This window comes from Oryzias melastigma, linkage group LG13 (assembly GCF_002922805.2).
Source record: "Oryzias melastigma strain HK-1 linkage group LG13, ASM292280v2, whole genome shotgun sequence".
Lineage (NCBI taxonomy): Eukaryota > Metazoa > Chordata > Actinopteri > Beloniformes > Adrianichthyidae > Oryzias > Oryzias melastigma.
The window spans coordinates 14,678,933-14,694,887 of NC_050524.1; the positions used below are offsets into that span (position 1 = coordinate 14,678,933).

Genomic DNA, 15,955 nt, shown 5'->3' on the forward strand with positions numbered 1-15,955 from the left:
AAAACAGGAAGTGCGTGTAAAGGTGGCACACTCTTGTCCACCAACACGTTCTTCAGTATGAACCGTCAACTCAGGGCAGGAAAGTCAACATTAAGAACGAGCGGCTCCCTCACAAGGCAGATCAAAGGCATATGGTTTGGCTTTTTGGCAAATTTCACACAAAAGATTTAAGGTTAAAGAAAAAAACTACAAAAATCACACTATAAAAAAGGCTTGCTCAGTTGTGTCTTTGTGGTAAAATCCAGGTGGTGATTGTGACAAAACAGTTCTAAAAGAAAAATTTGGAAGCACAAACCTTGGTGGGACTTTGACTGACTTCCTTCATATACAGAAAAAAATGTATCCTTTCCATTTTGTGGGTTTTCACTGATACTAATGTTGTGATAGCTTCCTAAATTCATCTTAAGTTTACCACTTTCCCACTCATACTTATTTTTTAATTGAAACAGCAAAACTCTTCATTTTTAATCATTTTTTCAAAGGTTTCCACTAATATCTCTTATATTCATGCCGAATCAGACAAACTACGCCAATGTGAAGTTTACATTTTTGGGTTTCTTTGTTTCCTGATGTTGATGCATACAAAGAAACCCCCTCCTGAGATTGCGGGGTGTCAAACTCAAATCCTAAGGGGCCGACATCCTGCTGGTTTTCCAAAACCCCTGCCTTTTTTGCTGCTGATTACCTGGATCAGGTGTGTTTAGCCAATAAGAAGCTTCTATTGCAGCTTGGTTGGAAAACATGTAGGACACCGGCCCTCCGGGGCTGGAGTTCGACACACAAAAAACAATTCATGAAGAGACCTGCTGTAAAGAATCGACTGAGACATGAAGCAGCACGCCTGCCATCCATCAGCCAGAGTTAAAAGTGAAATACAAGAAGAACTAGTTCATCAACAATAACATATTTTTAAAAAGTAGGTCTCTTCCTGGTCCTTTCCCTCCAAGCAGGCTGATAAAAAAAAAGATAAACTAACACGTCAGGAAATCTGGTGTCTCAGATTGTAAGATCTGAAATCTGTTCATCCTGATAATGAGCTGTGGTTTCCTTTGTTTTCACACATCTGTCCAGGAAATACTTTTGACATTTCTACTCATTTACCAGACAGTCACGCCAGGACAATCGTGGAGGTCATTGGTTACCAAGGCAACCCCACTTCCCTTTAAACTCAGCACACTGCACAAGTTCAATGACTTAAACACTACCTGTGCATCTACTAGTAGAATCATATTTTTTACTTTCACAAAGGTTTACTAATGCATTTTGAGTAATATTTTAATCACTCTTGTACTACAACATACAGCACAGAAAATAACCAAGTCAGACCATGAGGCATGTGCTGGTAAACCATTTGATTCATTTGTAAACTAGAATCATGTACGTCTTTGTTTTCCTGGTCTAAACTGTCATCTGGCTCAAAACTGTATGCCTGGATAGCTTCAATATTGTTCACTTTATTTTTTTTGTAATGCAAGTGTTAGTTTGGGGTTGTGGGGGGCTGTAAGCTAGCAGGAGAGAATGTAAACAAATGGCTGATGGGAAATGAAGGCAGGCTCACTCAGCCCAGAACTCAAAGGCAAATTTTAAGTGAACTAGAGCTGCTTTGCAGAAACTATGTCCTATTCGAAAACAAGTTTTTTTTTTTTTGTTTTTTGTTTTTTTTTGCTTGAATTATAATTACTGGGAACACTTTTACAATAGATCAAAAGATGATCAGAGTGGGACTTTAATAAGTGTCTATAGTCCTCTTTCTTCCAGAGAGCTGTTTGTGTGGTTGAAGGCTAAATTGAACCATCTTAACATACTTTTGTTACAATTTTTGAGCTTGATAGCTCAAACTAGATTTATTTAGTCTGCATGTTTATCTTTTTATAGAATAAATTGAGTGAAGCTACATGTGTGCTCTTCAATTGTACTTCCCATGAATGTTTGCTCTGATATGATAGCTATGTTATGGTCTACTACTGTTCTGTTTAATAGGAATACACCAGACAATACCAGCCCAGCTTATCATATTACATCTAACCTACTTTAAACAGACAGGTTGTTTGTGATGGTTAATATATCCAGAACAACTACCTATACTATTTAACTAAACTAAGCTAAATTATCAGTAGTAGTAACTTAAGTGTAAAATATTCTTGTTAGAATAGAAAATAACAGAACAGACTTTATTGTCACTGTGACATGTTCTACACACAACAAAATTCCAGAAATAGCCATTCAGACATATATCCAGAAAAATAAACACAACAGAATGTAAAAATCTATACTATAAATACTAAGCAAAATAATAACTCCATCCCCATACTAGTCCACTTATTGCACATTTCCTGTTTTGACAGCAGCCCCCTTGTGTGTGTTTATGCGTGTTTGTTGAGTGTGGTGATTGTTGTAGGACAGAAGCTGTTTTTTAGTCTGTGTAATCATGCTCTGATTGACCTGTATCGCCGTCCTAAAGAAGACAAGTTCAGAGTATGTCCTGGGTGGGTGTGATGTGTCCCTGACATAGACCGTTAATAGGAACTGGACATAGCAAGTGTTGAGGTCCCCCATACGAAATGCATTACCTTTGGCTAGTGCTGCCACAAGCAATTATTTTAGTTGTCGACAAATCTCAGATATTTTTTTCCGATTAGTCGACTAATCAGGTCATGAGCAAACTGGATGTAAAGCACACATCTTTACCATCAATAGCTGCAAACCAACTAAAAACTAGATGTATAGCATTACCTGCGATAATGCTAGTTTGAATGCTGTAAGTTGAATTTGGCTGCTGAAGATCCTAGTGCTGATAGCTAAAAATGCTGAAATTGATAGTGGAAATCGATGAAGCTGATAGCCAGCTAAAATATTAGTTAAATACCAAATTAGCCTAAAAAAAAAAAACATAAATTTGCCAAAATAGGTAGCATGAGCTGAAATATTAGCTAAACTCCAAAATAGCCTTAAAACAAAAAAGCCTAAATTAACGAAATAGCTAGCATGTAGCTGAAATATTAGCTAAACTTTAAAACTGTCTAAAAACCTTAATAAGTGCCAAAATAGTCCAAAAAAGCTAGCATAATGCTATTATAACTTTTAACTTTGCTACCCTCCGACTCCATATAATATAAAGTAACAACTTATCGACTAATAAATTAGTCGCCAACTATTTTAACAGTGGTTTAGTCGTCGATTATTCAACTAATCGTGGCAGCCCTACCTTCGGCCCACAGGAAATCAGGCTAGAGCCTTCACCGTCACTTCCTGGCACGACTACCGTCATTTTTCAAACAATTGCAACCCTTTGATAGCCATTAGTCCAAGTCGGTCTGAGTCACGTTTTTAGAGGAAGCTGTCAACCAATCATGAGTGAACTTGTTTCAGCTTGTTCGAAGCCCACACCCCTCTCACTGAGGAATCTGTCAATCAAACGTTTGAGGCGGGGCCAGCAGGGGCCACATGTTTTTACTGAGTCATCTGATTGGTCAGTTTATAACTCGAATAACTGGCGATAAAGAAAAAATATCTTTAAAAAAATAGGACTAGAAAGAACATGTTAAGAGCAAGAATGATTATTTTGACAAATGCAATGACTGAAAAATAACTGTCCATTTCTCAACAGAAGTCTATGGGACTTTGGCCTTCTTGCGACCCACAGATATTTCCTATTTATTTCCTATTTGGAACACATAAAGGGAGGGGTTGCGGTATCCATTGATATTCATGTCAGTGGTCCCTGAGAATGTGTTGGCCCCACTGGAAACAGCAGGAGTTGTGCAGTCCAAGTAGGCAGAGAATAACTGATAATATACTGGGCTGAGTCTATAACATTTTGAAGATTTTTTTTGTACATTTCTGTAAAAAAAAAAAAAAAACATTTCAAATTGGCTATTAGTTATTCTCCTCATGTAATTCAAATCAGCCAAATGCACTGAATCAGCATGTAGACAATCCCTAAGAGACACAACTACAACTTTTCCTGAGTGTAATCTCATTCTCATACTATAGTACAACTTCCTGATAAGGACATGATGTAAAAAGAAAAAAAAAAAAACTTCCTCAAGATGTCATCCATTCTTCAAAGAGGGGTTTGTCCTTTTTCTACTGACACATAAACACACGGCTTGTTGTTTTTCATGCACGACAGATAGAGGACACCTGGGTTTCCATAAATAAGTGTCAGTTGAGATGCAACCACACAGCCAGGGGGGAGAAAAATGAAAAGTTTTTAAATGACAGTTTTTTATGGGGGGTTTTCAAATAAAACATGTTTATATAAGGTGATTGGTCCACTGTCTGGCTTTATTCTAGTTCTGTTTGTTTAGTTGTGTTCCTGGGTGTAAAAGGCTGCGCGTTTTATTGTTCGGCGGGGACTTTCCTTTGAGGAAAGTATGTCATGAAGATCATCTCCCCTGCTTAGGAATAAATAGATACCTTTCGATTTTTTATTGCAATCGTTATTCATTATCATTATTATTATTGTTGTTATTTAAATGGTTAAATGTGTAGACTTTTTTTTTGGTTGCTAAATGAGTCATCCAGAAGCAACAACAAAGCCGCGTGCACCGCGGAACGATACACAGAAATGAGGGCTCGTTTTTTTCTTTGCATCATGATAAACGTTTAAAACGCGGAAGCATAAATTTGCTCTTCGTTTCGATAGAAAAAAGACACGATAAGGAAGCATCAACAAGAACATAACACTTCCTGTATTACCGTGTTCACCTCAAATTCCAAATTTAAAGGGCGGAACGCCATATAAGCGTTTTTATTTTTTGGTCAACGCACGATGAGGAAAGAAGAAAAGGGGGGGGAAATTACCCATTTTCCAGGTGAGAAGCAGCTCCGCAGCTCGCCATCTCCGCCACCATCCTCCTGTATGTAATCGAACCCCGTTATATACTTTCGGTTGGACACAGCGGCTGCGCGTGCGAGCATCGAAAAGGCGCCAATCCTGTTTTCATCACATTGCACAAATCATCCCACGAATGCGCGAAGTGCAGCAGACCTTAAGAACTCCTCACTATAAACTATGCATACTAGGGGTAAAATTTAGTATTTTTTGCAGAAAGCACGCGGTTGTATTGTTTCCTACTCAGAACAGCGCTGGGTGTCCGAGTGAATGTGGCACCGCAGATTTCTAAGTCATGGTAATGTTGCTAATCAGCGTTCTTTTCTTATTCAAGTGCGTTGTAGATCAGCGCTCCTGCGCAGTGGGGTACTGCGCATCAATGCTCGTGAATTGGCTTGTTTTCTGGGGGCGGAGTCCAGTACTCAGCTTTGCTGTTTGCCGCTCATCCTATTCGACAAAGCCCCTCCCTTTGATGAGTCATGTTTGATTTACAAACCATTTGATTCAGAAGATTTTTATAAATCTACTAAACATTAGTAACTGATAAAAAACAAAAAATTGACATCCTTCAATATGGGTCAAGCTAAAAAAAATATTTTCTTTCTAAAAGACTTGAAGAAGAACTTATGAATGTCAAAGCACCACCATAAATAGCCCAATTAAATTAAAAATAAACTCTCTTTAATGAGTTTGGTGACAAGATAAATCATTCTGCTGAATATTTGTTTGGTTTCTTCAGCTAGAATGTATACATGTGTGTTTTTGTTTAACTATTACCTGAAAAGACAGCACAACTGCAATGGCTACATGTATTATCCTGGTAAAAAGTGACATAATTTTTAAGGCAAAGGCGTCAGAGAAAAAAATGGGGAAAAAAGCAAAATATGTGCTTGATCACACTTCTGTAAAGTCAAAAGAAGAATGTTACATATTACACTACATTTCATACAAAAATAAATAATTTTTAAAATTTCTTTCAGAGGTTGATTTTATCTATTTACATACTAGAATTATTGTTTTGTGTTTTAAATTCTGTTTTGCTTTTTATAGACCTTTAGATAACCTTTCTTCCATTATTTTCCATTGCTGAGTGATGAATTAAGACTAATAAATATGCACGCAAGTGAAAAGTTACATCTTACTTTAAAAGGGTACATTTTTGAGACAACTTTTATAAAATCATAATTTAATTCAGATTTTTATGAGGTAAACATAGCAAAATGAGTTAGCAAAAAACAAATTAAGTGACTGCTAAAAGCAAAAATAATAAACCACCTAAGTATCAAATTAATTAGATTTGAAGGATTCAAACTAAATTAATCAATAATATCTTAAACTAATATTTTTCCTCTTTATTCTCTATATTGGCACAATCTTCTCTTTGCCCATCAATGTCACTGATCTTAACATTGAACTTAAGTCTTAAATTAAAAAGAGATTCTTAAGTGTCATAATTCTTCAGAGGAAATTTCCAAAAGTCAAGACAACAGGAGATGTAGGTTGTTTTAAATAAAGTGAATTTCTATATCAAAATATTTTAAAAGATACACTTCAAATTCAGAGAATTTGACCTTTTTCATAGCCTAAAGAAATCCAGATGTATTTACAATTAATTTGATTGATCGGCATTGTCAGATTTCTGGTTAACATGCTAGATTTCTATAAGAAGATAAGATTAAAGAGTTACCTTTTTGTGATACGTTTTGTACAGATAATATGAAACAATTAGTTCCTCCAGATGATGTTTTAGATGCTTTCTAATAAGTAGACCAAATGTGTGGAGTGTTAAACTATATAAGGAGCTAACTGTTGGACTTGAAAAATGTGAGGAAGCCTGCAGATTGCATTACAGGGAAGTACCAGCAGGTGTCAGGTCAGACAGCAAATTGAGTGAAAACCATCCAATCCCAAATGATCCTCTCAACATGTGGCATCTTTCATTTTTGATTCATTCTGTGGGATCATCAATATCGACAATCCGCACTAGTAAAGTAAAAAATGCCAGAAGATCGTTGGAGGATCACTGTCCAATATGAACTCTGTGGAGGGCAAATCAGGATGAGGACAGCCAGTCTAGAGAGGAGTGAAACATGTAAAACTATTAACATTAATAAAATGTTTTAGCTAACTGAGGACTTCCCTCTTTGCTCCTTTCAACACCCTGCTCATACGTTCTCCAAGGACAGAGGGAGAGATTATCTCCTCTCAGGCAAAACGATATCCCCCAATAGCTCAGGAAATCAGAGGAGATAATGCAGGAGCGCTGGGGAAAGAGGGCAGGCAGAGAGGACAGCAAAGGTCATAAGAATGAGGGGGCCTTTAAAAAACAAAAAGAAATGAAGAAGAAAAAATAAAATTGTATCTTAATTAAAACCTGAAACTTGAGAAAGAAACTTACAGACCACTAATTAAAACTAGCATTCTCATAAAAATATTACTAAATAACTAATCCTTACATCCACTTATTATTTAAAAAGGAGCTAAAATTGGGACAAATCTTTTTTTTTCATTTAGGACAGGACTTAAAAAAGAGAAATAAATAGTAATCAACCGAACGGGGGAGACATGTTCAATTCTACACTACATTGAAACACTTTCTTGAAGCTCATCCACCTATTTAATCTTCATAGATATAATCTTTAGATCCTCATACTGCAGATCAGGCATGTCCAAAATCTGGTCAAATGCAGTTTGTGTCCCACAGGCTCTTTTTATAAAACTAATATGTCCCCCCACCTCCAGAATTTCTGAAAGTTGTGTAAAAATTTTGATTCTGGGTAGCTAACTTATGTTTTAAGTGATTTTAAATCTATGGCAACACTATTGTGTGACGCTTCTGCAACAATTTCCAGCTCATTGCTAACATGTCAGCAGTAAATACACAAAAATTGACAATGAGGGCCCCCACTGCCAGGAATATTTTTTCAGTGAAATATGAAATATTTGTCTCCCTAATATACTAAGGGACTGTGGCTGTTATTAAGGAGTCCAATATTAAGAGATACTACCAGAAAAGACATGCTAACTACGACAAGCTAACCGGGAATGAACGGTGCAAATACTGACAAATTGACTGTTATGTTGGTAAATGTTTTTGTTTACCATGTGAAGAAATATAATGTATGTTATGGCAATACAATTGGTAAATTAAGTTTTTTTTTTCAATCACTGCTGACATTATTATATATATTATTATACTAGCTGCAACAATGGCAGCATAGAGCTGATTCTATGTGACACAAGGTGTCTTTTATTTTGAAAGGAAATCATGTGAACCTCTGGTGGAAGTTATAAACTGTTTTATATTTTAAAAAGTATTTTTTCTTTATATTTATATTTTATTCATACAAAAGAAGTCAATTATTTATCATAATGGTAGCATTGACATAAATACAAATCGGTGTCTCATTTTTCTAAAGGATGAAAAGAGCCTTTGTAGCTCCTGCTGGGTTTAAGTCCGTGAAAAATTGACCCAAATGGCTCTGTAAGAGTTGAAGGCTGCAGACCCCCGGACTAGTACAAATGTTGTCCTGGTGGTGGTGCTAGAAACACAGCAGAGAATTCTAAATCCAATTCCAGAATCAGAAGGAGGCATCTGCTTGAAATCTTGATAACATGTGCAAAATGCTGTCCATGAAACAGCTGTAGAGCCGTCTTTGTCTGGAGCAAAATGATTCAATAAGTGCAGGAGGAGCAAGTGCTGCCAAAGATCCTTGTCACTGCACACTGAGCTTATTTTAGTAGCTGCAGAGCTGGGATTAATGCTGTGGTAAACTAGGAAGTCACACCGAAATGTAAACTTTTGGGTTTTGACTTCAATGTAACTCAAATAATTATTAAAAGTTCATAGTTTATGATAATCAATACCCTTAAAATAGATGTTCAGAAATAAATGTCCATTCTAATCAATTAAACTTAAGTTTTACATGAAGATGTGTTTAAAGATTGTCTTTTCTTCGGACAAATGGACACGTCCTCAGAAATAATGACCTCAGAGGTGATTATCCATCCCTCACATGCATACACTGCCTTAAGTAAAAATACTCAGAAATACAGAAACCCTTGTGCTGTTTTTAAAACACATTTTTTCATATAAAAAATCTGAGAAAAAAGAAAACCCCACACAAAAAAGGTTTTCTCTTATTCTTAATAAAAAATCAATAGTAGCAGTGTCTGCATACTGTTACACCACAGCTGGTTAAAAAGAAATTACTCTGCATAAAGAAATAGGAGGGACATTCTGAAAATCAGTAATCTAATCAAACTATAACCAGGCTTCAGCATAGATTTACTGTATGAGTAAAGCTGCTGAAAGCTAAACACAGAGTCACTTCAGGACACAAAAGTTCGAGTTCCATTTTTTTAATCACATTTACATTTACATTTGCTCTGTAATCGGTCAGGACCACATATTTAGTTTCACTCTGTGGTGAAATGACCATAAAAAATCCTTGAAAAAAAGGTTTGATCTCTAAAGGCTTAACTTTTGAATCACATATAGTACAAATTTTAATTTGGGAAATAAACTTAGGTTCTTGGACTTTTTCTTGGTTATAAATGTGATTCATTAAAGAAAGGGGTTCTCTTTTTTTTTGTCAACAATGTATGCTTTTTTTTTTTTTTTTTCCATCCCATTAATGCAGTTTAAAGCGTAGAGATTAACCGAAAAAAAATAATAAACTTTTAATTAATTAAATGCTGTATAAAGAAACATTATAAAAAGAACAAAAATGTACGGGTAAAAAAAAAACAAAAATAAAGATCTAACTTTGGAGAAATGCCTTTTGAGGTACCTGTAATCAAAATAAAATAATTAAAAAAACAAGAATCAATAACCAATAATTATTGCCTTTTGTTAATAGACTGTTCTGTCGAAGTTCTGTCAGATAGAGACTATTTTGAATGACTGAATACATACATATAGCTGGTTTTATAATATAATAGAAAAAACTCAAATGAACAGAGGAAAAATAAAAATTAAACCAATCATCTGTTGGAATTTTTATGTGGCAACAAAAACTAATTGATTATGACAAGAATAGTTACCACTACTTTAATTTAAGAATCCATCCATTATCAATACATGCTTATTCACATTAAAGGGGTTTCTTTAATGTTCTTTACATTACACAAAGCTCTGAATTACCCCACTTAATGTAATCAACAACCCACAGGAAAACATAAAAATCATGTTTCCTGACACAACCAATATGTTATTTTTCTCTTCCTAAATCTGCCAATATTATTGTCAGAAGTAACATTAAAATCATACATTTTTAATATTTATACCACAGCAGGGAATACACAGCTTTCATCTTTTCTTAAGGTTGTAATTCAGGAATCTCATTGGATCAGAATGAAAATGAGCAAAGTCGCTAAAAACTTCTTAAAATGCTGTAATAAAAAAAAGAAAATTGCAACATATTGACTCAAAAAGAAGATCTTTTTGAAATGATTTAGACAGTTTGGTTTAACTAAAGAAATATTTTATTACATATTTGAAAATAAATTTTCTGATTGTTGTGGATAAAAGAAGGCTGTGCTAAAAAGGTTAGGTAATAAAACTTAAAAAAAAAATTAAATTATTTGTTCCTAAATTTAAATTAAAAAGGAAATGTTTCAGATACTTTTTTGTCTACAAGAAAACCTGCAAGCTCAAGTCTAATAAAAAACTCTAATTTGCTATTATTCTTAAAGCAAGTTTATGACAAAAAAAAAATAAAACGACTTAGTTATTTATGAGAAATCACAAGTATGTTAGGAATTCATTTTATGTTGGACAAAACAAAAATATTTGCCTAAAGTAGTAGTAGTTTACTGTTAAATCTGTTTATTAGCTCAAGTCTTTGTGAAAAGATGAAATGTTGAGTCTGAAGAACCAGTGACCGCTCCAGGGTGTTCCCTGCCTTCCCTCCTAAACACAGCTTGAATATAAGTGGGCATTGATAATGCATGGGTGGACCGGTAGTGTCAAATGCAACACAGCAGGCAAGGAGAGGAGGCCATTTTTAAAAGCATCAAGGAAGTCATTTGTGTCTTTAATTACTGCATTTCAGTTCCCCCGTGAGCTCTCAACTTTTCATACAGCCGTGTTATTTCACAAATGGGTAATTAATTGTTTTAAAGCAACTGGGACCTTGCCCTAATACCTAACACTGCAGCTCGGCTGGGCTCCAGCAGCCATAATGGATCAAACGGCCTGATTGCTGCAATTATGAAATCATAGAAGCCAAAAGGGGAAAATACTTTTTTTAAGTGGTCTAAACGTGGTACCATACTTGTGCCAGCCAAATGTAGAAAGTAATGGTAGTTCATTTTCCCAAAGAGGTTCTTCTGTTAAAATTTGATCACACTGTGTTAATGACAGTTTCTAAATATCAAAGTGTTAAAATAAAAACAAAAAAGTTAAATTTTTCCTTTTTCAACATGTAGCTCAAATGCTTTAAAGTTCATTTTTTGTATTAATTTTATCAGAAAATTATATTCAAGCAAATCATTTTAAATAATTGTATCTTGTAATTCTTGATTTTATTTTAGCAAAAATAATATAGTTTGTCTCTATAATCTTGATTAAAACAACTCCATAGGGTAGCAATGACATAAGCCCAGCTTGGCTGAATGAAGGGAAATGTACGTGTACATTTATGTAAATAAATTAAACAAAAATAAATTATTAGCTAAATAGAATGTATGATTAAAAACCCAATTGTCAAAAATATATTAGATCAAATGAGGAGATACTTAGGGCAACATATAGGTGCCAGTATCTATATCGGACGATATTTTCTCAAATTGGTGAAAAAATCCACCGATATAGTTCTGTTTTCAGATGCACTTTATTTTTGAAATGTGAAGTGATACTTGTTCCTATGAGATCCCTAGCTGTATATTAAAAAGGTCATGTACAGTGTGATTATACGGTAAAAGAAAAGTGCATTTCTAATGAAGAAACAAATAGGAAATCTCAACTTTGTGTTATTGTAGACCAGGGGCCTCAAACTGGTGGCCCGTAGGCCATTTGCAGCCCCCAAGTCAATATTTTGCGGCCCCCTCTTTAATATGAAAGTTTAATGTTGGTGTTTTGTATGAATGGCACTTTTACAGTGCTGTGCGGAGCTGACAAACCAACCAATCACGGTAGGTTATATAACTCATGGGGGCGTGGCATTGACTGGACAGGAAGCAGGGAAACTTTTAAGGAAGGAAACCTGATACCGCGTCCCCAGTGAGTTTATTCCTTTTTTTTCATAAAATTACTATTTGCACGTAATTTTCTCAATACATGCAGCCAGTGCCGTATGGGGTTCCATTTGTGCCAAAAATATGTTTTTTTTGCATTCATTGTGTATGTCTACTGAACAAGTTTATTGACAATTTGTTCATGTCTATGTACTACTAAGCAATATCTTCTGCTTCTCCTTCTTTGATGATAGATTTGTATTTGCTTTGTGATGTTTCATCTGTTATGTTTAAAACTTTGCATTTGCTTTTGTCGTTGGATCTTGTTGTCAAAAAAGTCCTTAGCAACGGTTGCTAGTGTCCCAAGCTCCTGTCAGGACATGCAGAAGATATTCGTTTGTAGTACATAGATATGAACAAATGTTCAACAAACTTGTTCAGTAGACATAGACAATGGACCAAAGATATAGACAGTGGATGCAAAAACATATTTTTGGCACAAATGGAACCCCATACAGCCCAGCTTCAGCCAGACTCTGTCTTCAGTAGCCCCAAGGTAATTTGAGTTTTAGATTCTTTTTGTGGACACTTTAATAATGGTATCTGCAAATACCGATATCAGCCACGGATGCAGGGGAAATATTTGTTATTAATATAATCACAAAAAACGTCAAGAACCTGAACATAAATGATAATTTCAGCAGCAATGAGCTGAAAATGTGGGTTAAAACAGAGGTTGGAAAGGGGCTATGCTCTGTTTGAACCAACCACTTTGGCATTCCCATCCTCCTTATTCCTGAGACAATCCATCTACATCACATATTACTGTATAACATACTAAGCCTGTCAGTGCTCTGCATAATGTGATCTGTGATGGCCTCTTTCTCGTTTTGTCTATCCCGCCCCCTTTGTGTTGCTGATGCATTACTTTCCGAGTCCCTGGAGGGAGCTCGGTGCTTTCAGGGGCCGCAGAATGACGAGTTCTGGGATTTAATGTGGGTTTTCTGCTGGTAAGAGGGATGGAGCTGAGAGCTGGAGCCATGTCTCCCCCCGTGAGACTCAAACCCCCCTCCTCTTTTTAGCGTGACTCAGCACAGAGAAGGAAAGGCAGGGTTGAAAATTCCCCTGCCGCCCACCCCCACCAAAAACATGTGGGAAAGGAAAACTTTATCCTATGTTTAACCTCCAGGTGTCTGCGGGGTGAGCGGAGACGAGCAACTGAGTCATCTGCAGCTGGGAGGAGCAGGGGGTTATCTATAGGTAAAAATGATGTTGCAGTTGTTCATGGAGTTGGCGGCAATATTTTTACCGTGTCAGCAACCCCTGCATCGAGCTTACAGGAAATTAAATATGATACAAGGAAGAAAAGATTTAAATTACAGCAAAAAATTGCAGCGTTTTCCCTAAATGAGGGCTTTAAGTTACCTTTCCAGGTAAAATGATGTCGCACTTTGAACAAAAGTATTGACGCTGACTCAAATCACTTTGCACTTTTCTGCATCAAACCTTTCTGAGCAATGGTCATCTATTATGGCTGAACATCATCATACCCTTAAATGGTTATTTCCTATAAAGTTGAAAAGTCTGGCTCAGCACAACTCTCAAGACCATCAGATTTTCTCAAATTGCTGACTGAGGTTCCCGAGGGACTTAACATTTTTTTTAGTCTGTTCACTCGTCTGCTGAGGATTTTTATTTTTGTTGCTCTAAAGTTTTTATTCTTAGTAAAGTCTAGAATCTGAGTTATCTTAACTTTAAAGAGTCCAATGAAAATTGAGTTTTAACATGTTCTTGTTGTTAGTTCTTAGTTTATTCACTTGTGATGGAGGACGTTTATAAAATAATTGAAAATTAAAACTGCATTTATGAGTTTTCTTTGGTCAAATTGTGATGGATCAGGTGCAGATGAAAGCATGTGGTTTGGAAAAGCTCAGATTTGTGACATAAAGTCTTTTTCCCTTCAGTTCTGATGCATCCACTTGCAAAAAGTTAAATTATTGCTCGCTTTTTATGTATTTTTCACTATACTAACGTTAGCTTGGGCTTGTGAGGTGCTATAAGATAGTGGAAGAGGTTTTTTTTGTTTTGTTTTGTTTTTTTGTTGATTTATTGATTTGGTTTATTTCATGTATTAATTGTAGACAATACAAGGAAAATAAATCACACAGACGAATCAAGCTCATTGCAGAAACAAAAGGCTGATGGGAAATTAGTGGAGGCTAACTTCCGTATCAACAGTTAGAGGCAACTCAGAGGCAAATTTCTAATGAGCTCCTGCTGCTCTGCAGAAACTATGTCTGGAAAAAATGACAGGTTTTTGATTTTGGCTTAAAAACGTGTAATTATAATCAAAATACCAGTGGGAAGGATTTTACTATAAAAAAATATTTAGTCGGTGTGGGACTTTAAGAAAAAGAAGGGAGACAAGAAGCAGTGTTAAAAGCTTAATTTCTGAGAAAGTCATTATAAAATGTAAAATTTTAAATAAAGTCTGAGGTGATGTCATACCTTCAAGTGTCAGCCACACTCCACTAAAAAAAAAAAAAAACTAGAAACCACAAAAGACGCCCACAAGGAAAAAAAAAAGATGCTTGAACAACACAGTCCTTACACTTTAAGACCTTGGAGCCAGCAGAGCGATAAGATTAGAGGAAGTACGTGGGAGTCGAATCTCTTTGCTGTAGAACTTTCTGGATTCGTAAAACCTAAAGTGACCACAGGCCCTGTCTTTTATTAGATTCCAAGCTGATGGGAATACATTTACGCTGATAACACCCACACACGAATCATGCTCAGATTCAGAATTTGCTGGCCGACTTTTTAAACTAGCCAAAGCAGATGCTACAATCAGTCTGCATGTTCAGACAGAGAACACCTGAACATTTAACATGGACATTTTAATAAGGAAACTGAAAGACTTAAAAGCTTCTCATTGTTTTTTATTTTTTATGATTATGTCGTTTTTAGCCAAAATGATTTAAAAAAACTGCAGTTTTCAAGGACATCAATTCTGCAGAGCGGCTGTAGTTAATCTGAAATTTGACTCTAAGTTGTGGGTGGAGCTATTGCCATGGAAAAACCCTTCCCCCTTCCTGAAATGTCCATCTGATGTTATTGTCTGCATTTCTTGACTGAATTTCTCCTCAAAATGAATCCATTACCCATCACCACTCTGTCTGGGATGAAAGATGTCTGTGGATTTCTCACTGAGATTAGAATGTATGGAAGACACAGATGATGTTGAGAAATCAGGTTTATTTATTGAGAAGAGTTCTACGAAAACATCTGTTATAACTTAGTCTCCATGTCTGGGTTCATGTGATTATTAAAACATTTTCCCGGTACTGGGGGCTTCTATCTCACTCTAGGGGCTGTGTCTGAATACCAGCTGCCTCCGCGGTGTTTCTGTGTCTCTGTGGCTGAGCTTGAAGGCTCACTGTCTCATTTTAATGCGAGGGGGAAAAAATAAAATTAGGAGATCTTTATCCTTTAAGGTCTCGATAAGGACAGAGCTGGCAGCCTCCCCACCCCTGTATGCTGGCATCGAGTGAGTGAGCTCAGTGAAAACCGGCGATCTCTCCAGAGTGTATCCTGCATCCCTCAAAAGTGGCCGGATGAGCTCTGCTCACTCACTCCAGTGAGTTAAGGAAATAATTGAAAGGTCAGGACAAAAGCACTAGCTTTGATCAAGTCACTGAAAACGTCACATGCCCAAAGCTGAGTTCCTGATTGGTAGATACGATCTGGCAACCTGTCAAAAAATTCAGATATTTAAATTTAGATTGTCAATGACTCTCCCGCTAGCTTACAGCACTTCATATCACCAGGTTAACATTACAATGCAACAAAAATGTCAAGCATTACTGAAGCTATACAACCGTACAGTTTTGAGCTTGTGGTCCACCCAGTGTATTTTCAACATAACAAAAACAATCTTTT

The 15,955-nt window shown here is 36.0% G+C and overlaps 1 protein-coding gene across 1 annotated transcript in view; it reads right to left on the reverse strand.

Annotated features, from left to right (window-relative positions):
- si:dkeyp-97b10.3 overlaps positions 1–5,299 on the reverse strand; it is a gene marked incomplete in the record, with an annotated part of 20,533 nt that extends 15,234 nt beyond the window's left edge. The window contains 1 exon segment of the mRNA XM_024277496.2: positions 4,807–5,299. Within this exon segment, the coding sequence (XP_024133264.1) occupies positions 4,807–4,856 (50 nt within the window).
- Between the last annotated feature and the right edge of the window lie 10,656 nt (positions 5,300–15,955).